Source organism: Ambystoma mexicanum, chromosome 8, assembly GCF_040938575.1.
Source record: "Ambystoma mexicanum isolate Mex_15411 chromosome 8, UKY_AmexF1_1, whole genome shotgun sequence".
Lineage (NCBI taxonomy): Eukaryota > Metazoa > Chordata > Amphibia > Caudata > Ambystomatidae > Ambystoma > Ambystoma mexicanum.
In genome coordinates this window covers 75,200,974-75,222,054 of record NC_090929.1, presented here as the reverse complement: position 1 = coordinate 75,222,054, position 21,081 = coordinate 75,200,974, and the positions used below count along the sequence as shown (strand labels likewise).

General features: G+C 48.8%; 1 protein-coding gene across 1 annotated transcript in view; it reads left to right on the top strand.

Moving 5' to 3' along the window:
* Window positions 1-20,486, top strand: part of DDX31 (DEAD-box helicase 31) — a 468,302-nt gene extending 447,816 nt beyond the window's left edge. The window contains exon 21 of the mRNA XM_069609310.1: window positions 19,873-20,486. Within this exon, the coding sequence (XP_069465411.1) occupies window positions 19,873-19,984 (112 nt within the window). The 3' untranslated portion in view covers window positions 19,985-20,486. The remainder of the gene's footprint in view (window positions 1-19,872) is intronic.
* Window positions 20,487-21,081: the final 595 nt, after the last annotated feature.

The window sequence follows — 21,081 nt, the reverse complement described above, 5'->3', positions numbered from 1 at the left end:
AAAAAACCAAATCTGGACCCAGCTGGTCTAAAGAATTATCGACCGGTTGCAGGCCTATCATGGCCAGGTAAAATCTTAGAGAACGTGGTTACCTCACAATTGCAAACATTTGTTGAAAAGGAGGCACTGCATGACGGGCTACAGTCGGGGTTTCGGCCCAAGCATGGGACAGAGACAGCCCTGTTAACCGTGTATGATTTGTTAGAGGTTGCGGACAAAGGAGGACGTACTCTTTTTGTAATGCCGGATTTGTCCGCAGCCTTTGACACAGTCGAGCATAGCATTATACTTGAGCGCTTACCATTCCCTGGTAATGTTTCCATCCAGGCCTGGAAATGGTTTGCATCCTTTCTTGATGACAGATACCAACTGGTGAAATCTGGGGGTTATATATCGGACCCTATTGCGATGAGTTGTGGAGTGCCACAGGGGTCATCACTCTCCCCTTTGCTGTTTAATCTATATATGCAGGCTGTATTGACTATCTTGAAAAGTTATGGCTTAAGTTACCTTTCTTACGCAGAAGATACTCGGCTATACATCAAGATTGGTAACATTGAGGAGGCTTTTGTAAAAGTGAATCGGTGTCTGGAGTATATACATGGATGATGGCCAGAGTTGATTCTGGTTGGACCAGAGCAGCAGCTAGTAGCGGCAAGCAAATCCTTTGCCCCGTGTGTTCTTGGGAAGAAACGTCAATTCTCTACCAAGATTAAGACCTTAGGATGCATGTGGCAGGAGAACCTGGGTAGTGAGGCACAGGTGAGGGCAAAGGTTCAATCTGTTTACCATTTGTTACGGATGTTACGAGTTATACCATACATTCCCAAAGGAGAACACGCAGTAGTGGTTCGAGCTATGACAAACGCCCATCTAGACTACTGTAATAGTCTCTTGATGGGCGCTTCAGCCAAACAACCGCATAGGCTCCAGAAAGCCCAAAATGCAACAGTTAGATTGTCAGTCTGAGGAAAGTGGATCATGTTTCTCTTGCAGAGGTCACGTCACTGGTTAATGGTCGAGGACCGTATTAAATTTAAGGTCGCTTGTATGATTTTTAAGTGCTTGAAAGGATTGGCCCCATACTATCTAAGCAACAAAATCTTACCCTATAGCCCAGTGGGGACCCTCAGATCAAGCGATCAACTACTGCTACGCAACCTCCGGTCAGCAGTTGTTACTAGAGGTGACAGGAGATTGGCAGTCTTTGGACCTAAACTATGGAATAGCATACCACAAAAGATCAGGGAATGTCAGACACTTGGTCAGTTCAGGACGGCTTTGAAAACCTTTCTGTTTAAGTAATCATCCAGTTGTCCGACAACCCTAAGGGACACAGTAACAAAGCAACTATCGAGTGACTTTTTATATTGTTAGGCAGAAACCTGTGCAGTTCCCTCTGGGACCACTGCAAAAGATTTAAGACTACAGGTGTTTGGCAGTAAACCCACTTGGAAGCAGTCTGTACCACACAGATTCACTTGGTAGCTGTGGCTGAGCAGTCAGACTTCCATCAAGAAGAGTTAGGCAGTATACATAGTATTCACAATAGGTCAAAAGAACACAGTAGAACAAGTAAACACTGACCATGGCTTGGTGTAAAAGAGATATCATTATTTATTTAAAACCACATCTAGAAAAACACACAGGCACTAATAGTAAGCAATTCAAAAACACAGTCACTAAAAGATATACCCTCCCTTAGAAGAATATTGGACAAGTCTTAAATAAAGCCCCACTTATTTACTTATTTTCAGACAGCGGTGAGCGCTTAACGCAGATGGCACTCTAATAATTCGTTTTAAAAGGGAGAGAAAAGCAGAGAACAAATTGAAACCGGTCCCAACACTTTTACAAGAACACAACAAGAGAGGAAGGCAAAGTAAAACCGTGAAGTTAGAGTTCAGTAGGCTGGATCCACTTTAAGGGGATCAAACAAAATGTGTCTAAGGTCACACAGTTGCAGTGCACAAAAGTCTTGAAAAGGTTAAAAAAGAGTTGGACTAAAGAAAGGGACCAGTTAGAAGGTCAAGGCGGCCAGCCCAGTCCAGAAGGTTAAGGCGTTATTATTACCTTGTAGCAATCTTTAGAAAGGGAGGCCTGGCGGACACGGTACCTTAAAGTGGTGAGAATCCTCCAGCGGGGGCAGTTCTTCCTGGCAGCGGATGCAAGTCAGTGCTTCGTCCGGGGAAAGAGAGGATCTCGTCGGGGAGGAAGACAGGAGTCCGTTGCATTGCCAGGGAAGAAACCAGCCGCAGAGCTTCTCAGGTAAAAGGAGTGGTCCTTTTATTCGCGGTCCAGTGGTAAGTGGCTATCCGGTTGCCGGGGTGCTTGGCACGGGCAATTCGACCACAAGCCGGTCTGGGGTGCGAAAAGAAGGTAAACTGGTTGTGCCCACCAGTCGGAGGAAGAAGCCTCTCCAGCCGGGAGATCTTCTCTGTTGTCGGGAAGTGGTGAGTCGGTTCCGCAGGGCTCCACCGGTGGTGTCGTCGTGGTAGGTCGGCTCAGCTTTTCCCTCGTCGGATTCTCAGGTCCTGTGGCGACTTCTGAAGTTTCAGTCCCCAAAGCCCTGCTTTTATGCAGCACACTCCCATTCACTCAGCCTATCTGTCAATCAAACATGCTAAGTGGTGAGCTGGCCGGCTCACCACTTGGGCCAATCACACAAGAGTGCGACTTGAGTTACCAAGGTAACTCAGTCCAGGGTGCCTAAAGCCCCTCCCACACCCCCTGTGGTACCCAGACAGAGTGGCACCACTTTTGGAGGCTTCTGTGGAGAAGCCCGCCAAAAAGTGGAACAAAGGGCTCGACTTGGGTTGGAGTCACAGAAGAGAACACAAACGCCATTTTAGAATCCAGTCCTGGCAAAAAATACCAACCAGCGAATTAATATTAAATAAATAAACCGGCGGTATGTTCGAGGCTATGAGAATTAAATAACTAAAGTTGGTAGCCTCGAACAATGGGAAAATCCCATAGGAATATATTCGCGGTGGAATATAAAAAGTAGTATCCACTGCCACCAGCCAAAACTCGATCAGGGGGGACGGAGACGTGCCCCCTCGACTAACAGACCCCAGGGCAATCGAATTGCCCCGACCAGTAGGTCCACAATATGATGGTTTGTACTGGTTTCTGTTAATAATTTGGGACTAGTAGAGCCAATGGTGACTTTACATGCCCTGGGAGACAGTAGTCAGTCCCAGGGTATGGAGTCTATGGTGGGGTGTCACTATGGCACCCCTGTGTCCCTGCACGGAGGGTGCTGTGTAACACACATAGTAAAAACACATGAGACCCTATGGAGTAAAGGACCCCATAGCCCATAAAACACATTAACAGTCAAAGGAACACCATAAATCATGTCCAAGAGTGGGAGAAAAAGAGTCTCGCTCTTGGCAGGAGAAAAAAACAAACTCCAGAAATCCAGCAAAGCTGCTGGGGCACTCACTAGGTTAGGAAATTCAGCCTAAAGAGAGAATTCTCCCTAACATATATCTCTACTCTAACGCTGATAATTCCAACTGTGCCCCTAGATGGTTGGGCGTGTTACAAATATAAAAAATACAAATCAGAGCCAGCAGAGATTGTATGCACAGAGGCACTACCATTGTGAGCTTGTCGTGAAGCAAAGCATACAGAAAAATTGTACGCACAAACGCACACTCCCTTCTTAAATTATGGGTATAGAGTTATATGATACTCTGTCCAAATATGCAACTGACCTACAAATAACCTTATTGCTTACTTGCTTTGAGGGACACTCAACTAAAGAAACGCCCTCCACAGGCACTCTTATTTGAAGACCCATATAGATTCATAAATGAGTAGACCTCACAACAAATGTATACGTACTAGCAAACACCTGTGTGTGTGTGTGTGTCTCCCTCGTAAAATCATATTTTCTGTATCCCATATTCACACCGGTCACACAATAACTTGCACTGATGCGCGTGGGCCCATCTGCTTCTTCCACATCTATGCAAAGGTGATCACACAGACACACAGAACTTACAAATTCTACCCACAGACACAACCGCGGCTTAAATTAGAGCTCACACAGCATGCATACAGAACCTGCATATGCCTGCACACACACACACCCACATTCATCCCCACACACATATAAACGCATACTGTACACACATAGTATTCGCCCATGCAGTGTGCACACGTGCACATTCACATCACTCTCTGGTTGACTAGGCCACACTATTTCCTTTCTCGGTGACTAGTGGCCTTTGGTCGGGTCTCTCATGAGGCTACCTCTTAGCCACACCAGTAAGTGTATATATTAATTAGGGGCCAAGGTTTGCCAGTGTCTCCCATGGCCATCTACCCCTCTGGAGTAGCCACAGGGCTGGGGCAGGCAGGCATTCGCTAACGCCAATCTCCTGCTGCACCTCTGGGAGCACCTGTGAAGTTCAAGTGAAGGCCCTCTGATGCCGCTGACAAAATGCAAGTCCTTGTGCACCTGCTCCCACGCCAAAACATTTCCCACACGAGACAATTTTCTTTTAATTAATGCCAGCCACCCACAGGGGACTTGTTCTGCCTGGACACACAAAGCCTTTTGCGTGCAGAGCAGATCAAGCTTCTGGCCAGGCCTGGGGTTTCATACCGTGTCCACAGCTCCCTCTGGGAGATAATGTTGCACTTGGGGGTGACTCGGGTAAGCCGAATGTCATCTTCTGCTCTGCTTCTCCTGAGTCCCTTTTTCCTCCGGGTAACATTTTGGCCTGCCCGGTAAAGGTCAAGTGTAACTGTACTGTGGGCCGTACCCAGATCGGTGAGGGCACACAGGGGTCTACGTGATGGCTGGCGCTAGGCTGACCTTGAATATCCTGAGCTATTCCTACTTGCTTGTTTTGTGTGTTTGTAGTTCCCTACATCCTTCATGTGTCCCCCTCTGCTTTCCCTCCCCCTCTCTTCCTCGACTTCTCCCACACACTCTCCCTCTTTCCTTGCCTTTCTCTTTTCCTCTCTCATTCTATTTTTCATGTTATTTTGTATTTTTGTTCTCCTTGTCTTAGTTTCTTTTTCTGTTTTGTGTGTAAAAGTGATCAGGTTAGTGAGCTTGTGGTCGAAAAGCTGTGACCGAAAGCATAATGCAACAGTCTCCAGCAGCTGCTGTGAGGGCGTCGAAGAAGGAAGCTGACACAAAGGTGGCATGGTTTTGGTTATGGACTTTATTTCTTTGTGAAAAAGGTCCTTACTATCCCTAACGTCTAAGAGAGGTTCCCCTACCTTAAAACTAATACTAACAGTGTCTGTCAGAATGTCCCCCAATGTAAATTCTAATGTCCTGTCTCAAAACCTCCTTCTATACCTCACACCATATAACTAAAAGGTAAACTAACAAAAAGTTCCTTCTTTAAGGAGAACGTCTCCCTTCTTCTTCTTGGGTGTAATGTTCAAAAGAGTGTTCCCATAAACCAAACGTACCCGGGGGAAGGACTCCCTTCCTCTGGCTTGTGATCGATGTGAAAACAGAAAGGCTGGACATCAAGAACCAGCGCATAATCCTAGGGTGTGTTGGTTTCCACAGGCTCAGCCAGGTAAGTGGCGAGTGGTTGGTTATTAGTGTGAAGTTCCTCCCTGTCAGATAATATATTAAATAACCCACCACCCATTTGATTGCTAGGGCCTCTAATTCAATGGTGGCATCATGTCTTTCCCTTGGGAAGAGCTTCTTATCGATGTACAAAACTTTATGCCCTATCCCATCTTATTCTTGGGATAAAATCGCCCCTTTCCCTACCTAGGAAGCATCCCTCAGGACAGGATCACTGCACCAGATGTGTTTCAATGTATTAAAGCGTGCCTGATCTTCTTTCTGCCTTCAGAGTTTTTGTGTCTCCGCATTTTTCATTTTATCAGTGAGGCAAGATGCTATGGCTGTGTAGTTGGTAATAAACTTATGGTAATACCTGGTAAGCCCCAAAAAGGCCCTTAGGTCTCTTTTGGTCTTCGAGAGCGGTGATTCCTGTACAGCCCTGACTTTTTCCAGTTGTGGTTGGACTAGCTCATCACCTACGAGAAAGCCAAAATACTTTACTGCTTACTGGGCTAAATGGCACTTTTGTGGTATTGGCGGTAACACCGGCTTGCCTCAAAGCACGGGTGATCTCCTTCAAGTAAAATATGTGCTCCTCCCAGGTCTTGCTGTGGATTACGATTCTGTCCAGATACACACTGCAGATGTGGGAAAAGGGTTGCAGTATCTGATCCATCAGCCTCTGAAAGGTTGTTTGGGCCCCATGAAATCTGTAAGGAAGGACTTTGAAATGAAATTATCTTCTGGGGTTGGAGAAGGCCGGCTTTTCATTATCCGAGGGGTTCATTGGCACCTGCCAATAGCCCTTGGTTAGATCATTCGTAGAGATGTAGAAAGCCGATCCCAGTCCAGGGTTAGATATTTAGGTGAGCTGGGAGCCATTTAGTTCCTGCTTCTAGCATAGAGATCCTGGTTAGCTTGGAACCAACAGCTACCAGGATCCTAGGGTCAACTGGTGCCTTCCAAACATGTAAGTGTAGCATTAACTTCAAGAATGTTAATAAAGAAGAATTAGAACACATCTTATATACGTTTAAGCACAATGGTTCATACCAAATGGACAGAAAGTTAAAGGAACACTTCTATTAGCTCCTGGTTCCCATGCAGTAGCTCCTGCATGCAGGCTGATGCCCGACACCCAGAAGCTGGTTTTAGCTCCTACTCAATGAACCTCAATTTTGAACCTTGCAGTCAATAGATGAGGTTGTCAATCCTAGGCATCGGATAATTGTGGAACTGGGGAATGGCATTCAACTTGCAGAAGTCTATACAAAACCTGCACAACTGATCGGTTTGGCCTCAAGGACTACTGGAGATCACCACGGACTCTGTGACGGTTCAATTATGTCAGTTCCTAGCATTTTATCCTCCTCCTGGATAACTATTTCCTTTCTCGCCTCTTGAACACAAAGAGGACTCAGATTAATTATTTTCCTGGGGGTGTGCGAATGTAGTGTTTCACATCTTTCACTCACCCGGATTCACTGCTGAATACATCAGGGAACTCATCTAGCAAGTCCTGGATGTCTTGTTGTCCCCAGGAGATCAGAGGGATCCAGACTCTACTCTGCCTTTTCATTCGTTAATAAGGTGGCAATTAGAACAGAGGAAGATTCTACCGGGTTCTCCTTCCACTCCTTTTGGAGGTTGATGTGATAGATGTAAGTTTTAAATATTCTGTCTAGTTGAGTGGCCTCATCATTATAAGGACCTGTTTTTTCTAAGAATTCATACGGTCCATACCATTGCGACAGCATTTTATGCTGTGAGGTGGGTAAGAGAACTGCGACTTTCTGCCCAAAAGAAAAGGATTGCGATGCCGCCTTCATATGCTAATGATTGGCTTTCTTGGGCGTGTCCTAGATGTTTTTGGACTAGGTCCTGCATGATAGTCCTATGCTCTTTAAGCCTCTGGACCATTTGGGACATGGGTAAGCCTGCCTCTTCCCTTTCTTCTCAGGTCTCCCGGAGCATGTCCATAACATCTATTGGGTTCGTAAAGGAGCTCAAAGGTAGAAAACCCTAAAGAGGCCTGGGGCGCTTTTCTGGTGGCAAAAAGGGCCCAAGGGAGCATTGTGTCCCAGTTGCGTCCATCGGCTTCCACTAGCTTGTTCAACACGTTTTTCAAGGTTTTATTAAAACGTTCCACTAAGCAGTCTGTCTGAGGATGGAACACAAAGGTGCGTAGGATTTTTATCTGAAGGATCTTCTTTACCTCCGCTAGCAACTTGGACACAAAGGTTACTCCCTTGGTGGGTCAATATTTCTTTTGGGAAACCGACCCGTGACAGAAAAGGAATAAGGTGTTTTAAGAATCTGCTGTGATGTATTATTTTTCAACTGTAAGGCTTCCGGACACCGGGTTGCATAAGCTAGAATTACTAGAATATACTTCTTCCCTAGTTTGGACAGCTCCAATGGGCTCATGATATCCATACCAATTCTAGGGAATGGTAATGCCATTATCAGGAGGGGTACGGTGGTGCGGGTGGAAGGTAGTGTGGAGCTGTTTTCTGGCATAGGGGACAGTTATCTATGAAGTTCTTAATATCCGCATAGACCCCGGGCCATTGAAACTTGTTTATAATCTGCCCCTGTGTTTTGGCCGTTCCCAAGTCCCCCAAAGTCAAATGGGCATGAGCTAACTCGAGAACAACCCTCCTATGACTTCTAGGTACAACAATCTGGTTTCTGGTTAACGCTTTTGCCGTAAGGTCTGCCCTATACAAAGGGGCGTGTTATATATATTTTTTTAATATATTCTTTTTAAGGCCCGTCTATAGACACTTCCTCTTTAGATATTACTTTGGAGAAAGCTTATGACAGAATAGGATCATTTTGCTGAGAGAAAGCTAGGTCAAGAATTATTTCGGTCTCTTCCCCAGTAGTAATTGAGTTTACAGTAGAAAGGGCTTCTTAATCGGCCTCTCCAAAACCCATGGCGCCCTCTCTGTGAGTTCTTGTTCCTGAACCACTACGAGTTTGAGAGAGGGCTGTTTCTAAGAATCCCAGGGAAATGTTTCTTCAGCTTTTGCATGGTAAGGATTTATTTTGCTTTAAGTTGATACATTTGTATAGCGCGTTTGATGAACTGAATCATATCTAAGTGCAGAATGGAAACATTCCGCACAGCGGATAAAACAGAACCTGCAAGGAGGAAATCAAATCGCAAAACCAGTCTCAATCCTAAATTCCCACTCCTGAATTATTTAAACAAGTGGGTTTTTAGGGCCTTAGGAAATTGAAGAAGAGATTGGAGGGCACAAATCTTCAATGGGAGACTGTTTCACAGTTTTGATCCATCTATTCCAAATCTGCGGCCCCCCCCCTAGACACAAAATTAGAGGACCGAATAGCGGGGGTTGAAGGGGTGTCCCCTGCTCCCCAAATTTGGTAGTGATGGCCTTTGAGCGTAGCGGGGGTGTCCCCCACTTCTGGAGTTTCGGAGGCGGGGGACAGGAAAAAATAAATAAGAAAAGCGGACCCTGTGGCGTCGGATCCGACCCACATAGCAGGGACGGATCTGACGATGCAGGGTCAGAAACAAAGCGGAAGTGAAAAAGGTAAGCAGGGTGTGGGGGGGGGGGGGGGAGTGTTTAAGGGCAGTGGGCGGTTTAAATGTGGCCCAATTTGGCTGCAGCAAAATCTTCTTCGTTGCTGAATTGATCATGGTCAATTCGGGCACAAACAATTGTGCCATGGCCAAATCATATACATCCTGGTGGCTAGTGGTTTTCCTTTTTCCACTGTAACGAGGAAGATTTCCTCTGATGCTTTCCATCTCTAATTTTGGGTCCCAGACTTTTGTGTCCAGTCGTGTAATGCACGCCACTGGGATGAGTAAGCATTCCGTGGATGCTTCCTTCATCTGTGGTTCCCTTCATGTCCCCACTGAGCCTCCCATGCCCCCTTTAATAAATTCACACAGTCTCAGGCACTGCTCTGGTTCTTGCAGGGATGGGGACCACAACAAGGGTGGGTGCGAGATATGCATGTGTTTCTCAAAGTAAATGTAGAAAGACCAGTATAGCAGGCTGGCAGCATTGCTCAAATCGAGCAAGGCCCCTGACCCCTCCTCCAAACAGGGTCATGCCTCACCCTGGACCGGTCGGTCCGAGGAAAGGTCTCCCTCCAAGAGGAGGTCGAAGTCCTTTGAGGACGCCCCATCCATGGGACTCCAACACAAGGCCAAGAACCGGAAGGCCGATTCCGCTGGGTTCACCACTGATGCGGGTCCTAGGTCGGATATACTGTGATCGCCATCGCCGCCCACAACCTCAGCCAGCCTGCCAGCGGGTTCCTCCCCAAATAGGAAGTCCTCCACCCCGGCCAAGTTACTGGACAAATCAGAGAAACGAAGGCCGGAGGAAGAGAAGGCCTCACAGCAGGCTCCCCCGGCGCAGCCAAAGACCCAGTCGACTGCTTCGTTGACATCCTCTGTTGCGACCGCTACAATGGGAGGTACCGACCTGGCGAGGTGTAGGTGGTCCCTACAGCGCAGAGACTATCTCTGCCTCTCAGGCGCGGCATGGCCGCCGAGGCAGCAGCAAAGACTGCGGGCACCCCTAGGGGTGGGGGGGCACTAGTTAATATCCCAGTACACAGCCCTCAGGAGGGAAAGGGGGGGTGAGGAGGCCCCATACGATCAGCCAATGAACATCTACTCCACGGACGAGGACTACCAAGCGTCCATCCATACAGTCCACAAGGAAGAAAGCAGCGCAGGGTCTAGCACACATCATTCACTCCCCAGTCAAGGGGCATATCCATCGGCATCCTGTCAACTCGTCAATCCCTAGTGACAGGAGATCCAGCAAAGGTTGCCTCCAACACGGCACCTGTTGTACCGCAGGCCCCTGACCAGCCTCCACGTAAGAAGAGGAAGCATCAGCCTCCTCCACCACATTGAGCCGCAACTCCACCAGTGGACCCGTATACACACACGGACACTGGTATGGATATGGCCTCAACAGCCACTGGAACCGACGAAGATGAGGACTTTATCGCGGCAGACAGCGAATCACTGCACCTGGACGCTCATCATAAAGGCTTCCACCAGATGAGGTAGGATCATTCCACTCAATGATCTCCAGGAACTGCAAGCTGTTCCAACTGGTGCCTGAGGAAACCAAAAAGGAGTGCTTCCTATACCAACGGCAAGAGTCCAAGAAGACGGCATCCTGTATGTACCCTTTTAGGATGACCTTTGGGAGCAAGGCCTGGCCCTCATGAAAAATCCATGCACGCTCTGCCCAAACAAGAAAGGTTGGAGAATAAATACAGGGTGCCAGACTGCGCAACCCAGCTGCTTGAGGTCACAGTAGTGCCGGCCGCCGCAAGAAAACATTTGGCCAACCCGTCCTCCGCCTCATCGGCCCCCCTCAGACATTGAGGGGAAGAAGATAGATGCCATGGGGAAGAGTGTCATCTACACGGCAGCATCCACAATCAAAGTGGCTAATGCTCTGGCTATCTTGTCCCGAAATGACCGGGAGCTCTGGTACAAGCTTCGACCGGTCCTGGAATTCCTTCCTGACGAAAAGAAAACTGAGGCTCCTGCACTCTGCCACGAAGGGGAGGTGGCGTCGGGCCATGCCATTATGGTGGCAGTGGAAATCGCTGATACAGGCTTCCCACAGATGAGAAACAATGTTTGCCTTTGTCAGCAGGCATGGTTGAAGGCCACTAACCTTCGCCAGGACATTCATGCAAAACTGCTGGACATGCGTTTCGACGGCAAAAACCTGTTTGGGGAGGCGGTCAATGAATCCCTTCAAGCCACAAAGACGGAGACAGCGCTTTCCTTTTGGCACTCTTCAACAGCATTGCTCGTCGTTTTGCTCTTCCGGGGGTAAGTTGAGCAGATCATCCAACGGATACTCCTCATCGTACAGGCAACCTCCCCGATCCTCCATGCAGGAATCCTTCAGGGGTCGCTCCCGGGCCAATGATAGCAGAGGTCAGCGTTGCCATCGTCAAAAGGGCAGGGCGTTGGCGCCCAAGCAAAACTGAACTGGCCAAGACGTTGGGCCCCCTACTCGTGCACTCCAGTGGGAGGCCTGCTGACACAGTTCATCAGCCTATGGAAGATCACCACAGACAGATGGGTGCTGGATGCTCTCACTCAGGGCCCCACCTTGGAGTTCCAATGCAGGTGCTCTTGCATTCCACCGGTTCCCTGTCAGGATCGGCACATCCCTCAGCTCCTAGAAGTGCGAGCCATGTTACTGAAAGGGGCGATAGAGCTCATTCCCCAACGGCTCAGGGGCTCCGTTCTAGTCTGGATACTTTCAGGTCAGTAAGAAGACAGGTGGTTGGAGACCCATCCTAGACCTACGCCATCTGAACAAGTACCTGAAGTCCCAAAAATTCTGGATGGTGATGTTGCAACATGTGCTCGACCAACTGGAGGAAGGGGATTTCTTGATGATGTTGGACCTAGAGGATGCATCCTTCCATGTCCCCATCCACAGGAAACATCAGAAGTTCCTATGGTTCGTGGTGCAAGGCCACACTACCAGTTCAAGGCCCTACAGTTTGGCTTAGTCGGCTCCAAGGGTGTTCATAAAAAGCCTGGCCCGATGTGGCCCACCTGCGTCTGCAGGGCATACACGTATACCCGTACCTGGATGATTGGCTAATACACTCTCGCTCCCGGGCACTGGCCGATGAGCACACGAAGGAGACCGTCCGGCTACTGACGGAGCTGGGGTTCTCCATAAACTATCCGAAGTCCTGTTTAACGCCATCCCAGAACATGCTATTCCTCTGTGCCAGACTCAAAAAGTGGCTTGCCTGGCATCCCCCTCGGAGGAGAGGCTAGCGGCCATTCAAAGGAAGGTGCAGTGACCGTCGTCAGCGAAGACAGTCATGGTTTGGGCCATCAAGTAATTGCTGGGCATGATGTTGTCCTGCATCAACCTCGTCCGTCTCTGAAGGTTGCAAATGCGACCCCTACGGGAATTCTTAGATGCACGTTGCATACAAGTGTCCGGGAGTTTTGCAGACAAGATGCCCTTCAACGAGGTGTCCCGGCGGGCGATAGTGGAGTGGCGTATGTGCCCACATCGCCCAGGGGATGGGATTTCAAGCCCCACTATACCAAGGAATGGTCACCACCGACGCCGATCTGGAAGGTTGGGAAGCTCACACTGGACGACTTCACACCAGAGGTCTGTGGCTTCTGGAGAAGGGTTTGCACAACAACATCCTGGAGCTACAAGTCTTTCCTACCATCTGAGTGGCAAGGTGGTGAGGATCTTCACGGACAACACCACCACCATGTTCTACATCACGAAGCAAGGGGGCACTCGATCCCCAGCGCTCTCTAAGGAAGCTCAGGGCTTGTGGCATTGGGCCATCGGACAGTGGATGTGCCTTGTCCCTCTCCACCTGGCAGGCGCCAAGAACACAATCGCTGAATCCCTCAGCAGGGAACTGCACTCCTGCCACGAGTGGGAACTTCGTCAAGTTCAGGTGGACTGCCTGTTTGTCAAATGGGGCAAACCTCTGATCGACCTTTTGCCACGGCAGCGAACTCCAAATGGCCAAAGTTTGCCAGCAGATTCCCCCAACCGAGAAGCATGGGGGGATGCATTCTCCTTCCCATGGGAAGGTCTGTTTCTGTATGCTTTTCCTGTTTCCTCTCCTGCTACGTGTGATCAACACACTCTGTGTCACTGTAAGTTGGTACTCATCGCCCCAGTGTGACCGAGGCAGATTTGGTATCCAGACCTACTCAGCCTGTCAGTGACTCCTCCAGTCAAGATGCCAGTACTTCTGAATCTGCTCACCAGGGAGAAGGGCACAATCCTTCACGACCCAGGATCTCTGAACCTGAAGGCATGGCTCCTGCATCCTTAGAGTTTGGAGGTTATGCGCTGCCAGCAGACTGCAGGTAGTCCTCCCCAAAGCCAGGGCATCATCGACACTAAAGTGCTACAGCCATAAGTGGAAGTGTTTATCTACGTGGTGCCAATCGCTTAAGATTACCCCTCTGAGGATCACGACCCCACAGCTTCTTCCATACTTGCTTTCCTTGGCAAAAGCTGGTCTGGCTCATGCATCCATCAAGGTACACCTGGCGGCCATTTCACGCTACACCAGATCCCTGGGAAGATCCTCGTTGTGGTACCACAGACTCGTCAAAGAGTTTCTCAAGTAGCTTTTTGGATCTTTTCCGCTGGTGAAGGCGCCTGCTCGGGCATGGGAACTCAACATAGTCCTGAGGAGACCCATTGGGCGGGGCCCCCTTTGAGCCTATGCATCAAGCCCCACTCAAGTTTCTCTCATAGAAGATGACGTTCCTTGTGGCCATCACCTCAGCCAGATAAATGGGTGAGACCCAGGCCTTGTCCTGCAAGCAGCCGTATCTGACTCCACCAATTTAGGGTGGTGCTGTCTACGTACCCCACATTCATGCCGAAGGTCCCCTGGGAATTCCACCTCAATGAGTCTTTGGTATTGCCTGTTTTCTTCCTGAACCCTTTGTCGCCTGCGGAGAGGACCTTGCATTCGCTGGACGTTGCTTGTGCCTTGAAATTCTGCGTGCCACACACTTAGATTTTTTGGAAGACTTCTCAATTGTTTGTGAACTTTGAACCTGTGAATCATGGGAAGGCCTTGTCCAAGGCTTCCATCTCAAGATGGCTCTCCGGCTGCATCATGCACTGTCATTGGCTGGCTAACCGGCCTCTGCTGGGCCCTCTGAGAGCCCATTCCACCAGAGCGATCAATGCTACAACGGTGTTCCTTTCTGGTGTGCCCCCCGCTTGACATCTGCAGGGCTGCGACGTGGAGGTCCACACATACCTTCACGGGGTTCTACTGCGTCAACAGGGATTCCAGGGAGGAATCCAGATTTGGTCAGGCAGTGCTACGCAACATGTTGGCTTGAGGCGAGTCTGTTCCAGGGTTAAGTGTTAATTGCTTCTGTTGAGCCTTGCAGCCTCCCGTGGTTGTTTAATGTGCACTGCTGTGTATTCATAATTCATGAGCATGTGAATCCATGCCAGACCCCATGCTGGAGAAGGATTAAGTTACCTACCTGTAACTATTGTTCTCCAGCATGGGTCTGGCATGGATTCACATGCGAACCCTCCCTCCGGTCCCTCTGCGGTTATTCTTGGTCATACAGCCACTTTTATGTGCTTACCAAATCTGAGATGGCCTCCAGGGGTGGAGCTTAGGGAGAGGGCTGTCGCTGGATGTGGACAGTATGAGCCAGAGTACAGTGATTGGCTTAGAGGAGAAATACAGTTTTAAAGTGAGTGATTTTTCTTTTGCGAAGGATTCCCAGCCTGACACATAGGAATATTCATGCGCATGTGAATCCATGACACATAACTTAAACCTTTCCGTGTGACTACAATCGGGAATGCAACACTGATAGCTGAATTACCAATAGTGGCTTGGACATAAAGGTTTCCAGATGTCTTGTCCCATCTTGAACCTCCATAAAGGCAAGAAGGTATGGCCTCTTACAGTCGAAGGTCTCCTCTTAGCCGGGTGTGATGCTGCTTCTCCTACAACCCATTCAAAGCATGTGTGTGTGGGAGGAAACGTGCACTCTGTAGCACCAGCAGCTGTCTTCACCATAGGTTCATCTCGGGGGGACATCAAGGAGGGTTAACCGTGCCCAGTTAATACACGAACACCCATTTTATGTACATTTCTGGCACTAACATTTCCTGAAAGCATACTGTGGCCATCCTGAACCTTTGGCTTGAGGCGGCCCTTGAGGCTAGCCAGTGGCTACAGTCATTAGCTGGTTATTTGCCTTTTTTATTGATTTAGGCAAGGCTTCAAATAATGATTACTCTGATTAAAGTGTGTTGTCATCAACCACAATAGAGAGTTCGTGTCAACTGTTCCAACTGGGATATCCTTGTCCTTTAAGAGTGAGTGTTGGGGTTCCTACTGCTATTGTCCATAGGTGGTATCATCCGATGCAAGGGTGGAAGATGGAAGGAAATGATTGGGTAATGGTGAAGATTCGGGAGTCTAGGGTGTTTTTAGGATTCCATGGGTGTTTAGTGCTCACTTTTCTTGGTGAAGATTCGGGAGTCTAGGGTGTTTTTAGGATTCCATAGGTGTTTAGTGATCACTGTCTTGGTGAAGATTCGGGAGTCTAGGGTGTTTTTAGGATTCCATGGGTGTTAAGTGATCACTGTCTTGGTGAAGATTCAGGAGTCTAGGGTGTTTTTAGGATGCTATGGGTGTTTAGTGATCACTGTTCTTGGTGAAGATTCGGAAGTCTAGGGTGTTTTTAGGATTCCATGGGTGTTTAGTGATCACTGTCTTGGTGAAGATTCGGGAGTCTAGGGTGTTTTTAGGATTCCATGGGTGTTTAGTGATCACTGTTCTTGGTGAAGATTCGGAAGTCTAGGGTGTTTTTAGGATTCCATAGGTGTTTAGTGATCACTGTCTTGGTGAAGATTCGGGAGTCTAGGGTGTTTTTAGGATTCCATGGGTGTTTAGTGATCACTGTCTTGGTGAAGATTCAGGAGTCTAGGGTGTTTTTAGGATTCCATGGGTGTTTAGTGATCACTGTCTTGCCAGCTTTGTGGCCTCATTGTGCCGTTTGCTGCCTGCATTGTCAGAAGCGCTTGGGTAGGATGAGCCATGTTTTTAAAGAGTCCTGAAGGAGGTGAAAAGTCAGATTTTCAAGGCGAAACGCAAGACGGTTTTCTAGATTTCGTAGACGCTGCAGGGAAACTGTTTCTCCTGTACACCATCTACGGGTCCCACCTTGCAATCTGAACACCACCTAGCGTTTTATCTTCAGATGTCATTGAAGCCTGTTCTCTTCTTTCTGTGGTGTGCGGCTTTAGCCTTTATTCCCCAGAAAGGCGGGGCCCGCTCTAAGCAACGCAGGGGGTGAAGTGAGCCCCCATTGTTACATACTCTGCAGAGGAGCATTGCGCATCAAGGTGAAAGCTAATCCAGGCCCACAGAATAAAATGAGACAGATGCTTCCACTTTCTGGCCGATGGGAAGGGTTTAGGATGAAGGTCATACCGCCCAGCACAGCCAGGATAGCATGCGAATCTTCTGGGATTCCCCTTTGACTTCAGTGATAAAGGGACAGTGAGCTTTAGGATTAGGCTCTAAATTGGAAGATGGGCACTCTGGGTTTGCAGCTCCTGGATGAGGCCTTCTTCCTGGGGCTACAGGAGTATCGGCAGCGACTTGTGCAGGTGACGGATTGGGTTCTCTGAATTGGAATATATATTTTCACAAGGACAGGTTGGATGAGCCATGACTCGCGTTGGCTTGATAAGCACCTGTTGGAGCGCAGGCCGTCCCCACCCAAAGGGGAAACGCTTCTCCCTGCAAACACAGAACGGCACAGCCATCGCTACATGAACCAATCGTGCCCCCTACGCCAGGATCTGGCAAATTACTGCAGAATGCAAATGTCCTTTCAGATCCCGGGGGCAGGTCCTGGGGCAGGTGCCCGTCTTTCCTCTTCTCCTTTGCCCCTCTTCCCCCCTGCTGATCTGCTTTCTCTCTCAGCAATGCCGCACCTGGCCACCCTCTGTCCTCTGGGCCCAGGTACCTGCTCACCCTGCCACCCTCCTGCACTGCTTCCTGGCCACCCCTTGCACTGGGGTCTGTATCTGTACCCAAACAGCCCCCCCCATTCTTCTGCATTGATCAGATGCACCCTGTCTGACTAACCTTGCACTTTGCCACTCACAAGCTGCACTACCACTGTTTTGATCACCTTATTGATTTATTTACCTATTATTTATCTTGTTCTCTTCTATGCTCTGCCCTTTTCAATTTCTTCCCACCCCCCCTGTACTTTCCCCCTTCCCTCTCCCATGCACTTGCGCGTTCTCAAAGTCACTGAGCCTAGTAAGATCGCTGTTTTTGTTTTCTCCCCTGTTCCCCTCCCTGTGCCTGGTTGCGCTCTGAAACACCGGTGTACGAGCGCGATATAAATAAAATATATATCATTGCAAGTCCAGACATCCTTCTCTGGGTCTTGGCTCCGGCAACAAAGCCTTCCAACACTGTGATCCTTGGTCTTCTGAGCTAAAGCCAGTTAACCTAGTGTGAGAATGCCCCCGGTCAATCCTTGGCACTGGTAAGCATGCACTCATTCTTGGATTTCAAAACAGGCAGAGCATCGGTGGAAGCCACTTTAAGGGGCTGTTTGAGTTGAGTCAGCATTTGTGTCGGAGGCCTTTCAATGGTGGCCGACCGCATGCGTCTCTGTGGTGGGTGTCACCCTCTAGCTCTCCAGCAAGCCCCATCCTCCTCACCCAGCCAGTCAGGGCGGCCGGCTGAGTTCTGACTTGGGGTTACAGGCTGGGAGACTGCATGGCACCGTCTAGCCTGGGTGACGGAGGGGTCAATACTGAAATCTGTGTAGCTATTCCCACACAGATGAGGTGAACACACATTCAGGCTCGTATGTCCTATGGGCAGCAGTGACTAGGGGTGCACTAGTTTGTCCTCACCCTGTGGCGCACGGCGGAGGTGATCTGCCCGCCTCCTCACACTGTTCACGCAGCCTGGCTATAGATGCAGTGCATAGCCAGCTTCCGGAGCTTTGACCTGCAGTCACCGATCTCCAGTCACACAATAGCTCCAAGTTGGAAAATTAAAAATAAAATCAGACAATTCCAGGGATGGACCTAAGGATTTGATGAGCAGGAACTATAAGCTTCTAGCTTCACTAAGCAGGTGCTACCGCCTGGAAACTAGGAGCTGGTACCTAGCAAGTTGCAAGTCTTGCTTCTGCATGAGGCAAACGCCAACCTTGTGTCCATTATGGTTGCAATGTCTCCTCGTTGTGTCCTAGTGTTCATTCACACACGTTCACAAACACGCAGGGCCAATGCCACCAAAGGAAGTTGCCTGGGAAGTCAAAAGTAGCTCCTAGTGGAGGAGTGGTTGGGGGTTAAAGCTATCCAGGCACTTCCATCTGCAAGCAGGAGCTAATTAGCCCCGCCCCCAGACAGGCGTCAATTTCGAAACCTTCATTTCAGTCTTATGCAGCTATTTGTCCAGGGGTACTTGTTCCAGACAACAAATGATTTGCCCCAGCTAAAAGAAAATCCCCCGTGCATGTTCAACAATGGTAGACGTGTTTCGCCTTATATTGAACCCTTAAATCGACAGTCATCGGGTTTATTTTGCATGGTTTTCACTGTACCATATTAAACATGTTTGTTGTTGGCTGACACCATCTTTGATTGCATGTCATTTGCACTATACTTAAAATACCAGTGGGAAGGTCATTTTAACAATGGGGGAATGATATTGCCGCTTGCTGGAGTGTTTTGGTGCCTCTTGTATTGCCCAGCCTCATGCCCACCTACACGCCCAATGTTTTCAAGCGACGGGATGTTCTACACATGAAACCCGAAACACAGGTTTCAGTGCTCTGAATTGTCTCCCCTCTTTTGTCTAACCTGCACTTGCCCTCTCTGGCTCGCTCCCCCTGCACTAGCCTGGCTGGGCCTGCACCCCTATTGAGCCCATCCAGCCCCGTCCTCGCACTTAGCACGTTGCCCTTCCTTCCCCTGCCCTCTCTGCATTCCCCTGGCACTAATCCACCTGGCCTCCCCTTAGCACTCGCCCAGGGGCCGTCTTCTTCTTCCTCCTCCCCACCAGCACTTGCGCTCTGACCGGCACGCCACCTCCTCCCCACTCCCCTGCACTTCTTGTTACTGCACTTGCACGAACCGAATGACACAAGGCCGAGTAGGCCCGTTTTCTGTTGGTCTTCATCCCTGCAGCACCCCCCCCCTCTCTTTTGTCTTATTGCAGCTTGAAACACCATTTGCTGCATCGGCGTATTATAAATACCCAATACGTAAATAAATCAAATGAAGACCTCGCAGCAATATTAAGCGCTATACAAAAACATACATTTATGAGTTGCTTGCTGTTGGTTCGTCTTATGCCAGACAGGTTATGGAGTAGGACATGTTTCTCCCCACCCTTTCGCTGTCTATAAAGCAGTTTTCCTTGTGCCTCGAAATCTTTTCATAATTGTTTGTGCTGTTTTTTCCTCTGCCTATAAACAAGCCTCACTGTCATTTGCTTCTGTGCATCATGGGTGCATCTTGCAGACAGAGAGCGCCTGTACAGAACAAAGCGTCCCTTTGATATGCTGCCACCCTTCCCAACAGCTGTCAGAGGGATGTCTAATGTCGCGCCCGGCTCTGTATCCGTCGACGGGAGTGATGCCGCCTCTAATAGGATTTGTCGTATTTATGGCTTGCGGAGGATCCAGAAAACTCATTATGTTTCTAAGTTGAAGACTCTGAAAGTTCTTTCTTTCCTTCTCTTCGCAGGCCAGACCTCCCCAAGAAGCAGACCAACAAGCAGCGCCTGGCCGACCTCATGCTCTCCGAGTTTTCGAGTGGTATTGTACCAGAGGTTCCCAAGAAGGCGAAGGGGGTCTAAGAAATTGCAAAATCAAAACATGACTTCAATTGGGTACGTACAATGGACAACCCAAAGTGAAGCGCAATGTGGCGGTACCGCGGAACCACGGAACGACGCACTTCAGCCAAGCAAAAATTTACACTGTTCCGTCCGCCGCCTCCTCGCCGTGCTTTCGGGTTCCTTTACTTTCAGGTTCTCGACCTATGGAGGGTTTGATAGGAAAGCGTGCACAGACTTCGTTTTTAAAATCCAGACTTCTTGATCAGTCTCTGGTTCACTGGGAGCAAGATCCATTTCTATCCGGAGCAAGAAGAGGAGCGCTTTTGGGTCTACGGGGCTTCCTGATGTGGAGTCCAGAATCCCTCTGTGGATCCAGCAGCAACACTTGTGCCTTAGTATAAAGTCATCTCCGATAGACCAGGGTGGCGGAGATTGCCCCAGTAGCTCAGGAAGCGCCTCTGTGTACATGTTGATGTATAGCAGTAAATGTTTAATTAAAATACACATTTGGACTCTTGAATTTGATCTCATTCCGGTCAAGAATTGATGGTTTTGTTAAAATTGTGGACAGATTGTCTTTTGTTGTTAACATCGAACTAATATCGTTTCTATGCCAACTATTGTAAATTGTTCAATTTATATTATTGGCCATTTGGAGACCTAATTTTCTTTTGATCGGTTTTGGAAAGATGAGGGTTACTCTACTAAGATGCGCGCTTGCAGACCCGCTGCAACTGTCTCTCAGGTTGCGCAGTTCGAGCCTTGAGCTCCAGATTCCATATGTTTCAGCTTAAGGTAGTAAAGGTACCCCTTTTGTGACCCATTTTAGAATATTAGGGACAAGACGCCTGTCCTGAAGGTGAGCAGATGAAACCGGCTTGTCCACAGGGTATCCTGATCCTAAGAGTCGAACTAGTGCATTGCTGGCAGAAGAGCCATATTTTGACTATCCTGAAGAAATTCAAAGTGATTCCCTATGAAAGGAAAACACTTTGTGCTGTTGAGAGCTTAAAGCACCGCCAGCACCTCCCCCAAAACCTAAACTGCTGACATATCAGCAATCAACTTCCCCAAGAGTTTCTTGATGTGCACGCCGCATCATACCCACTTTGACC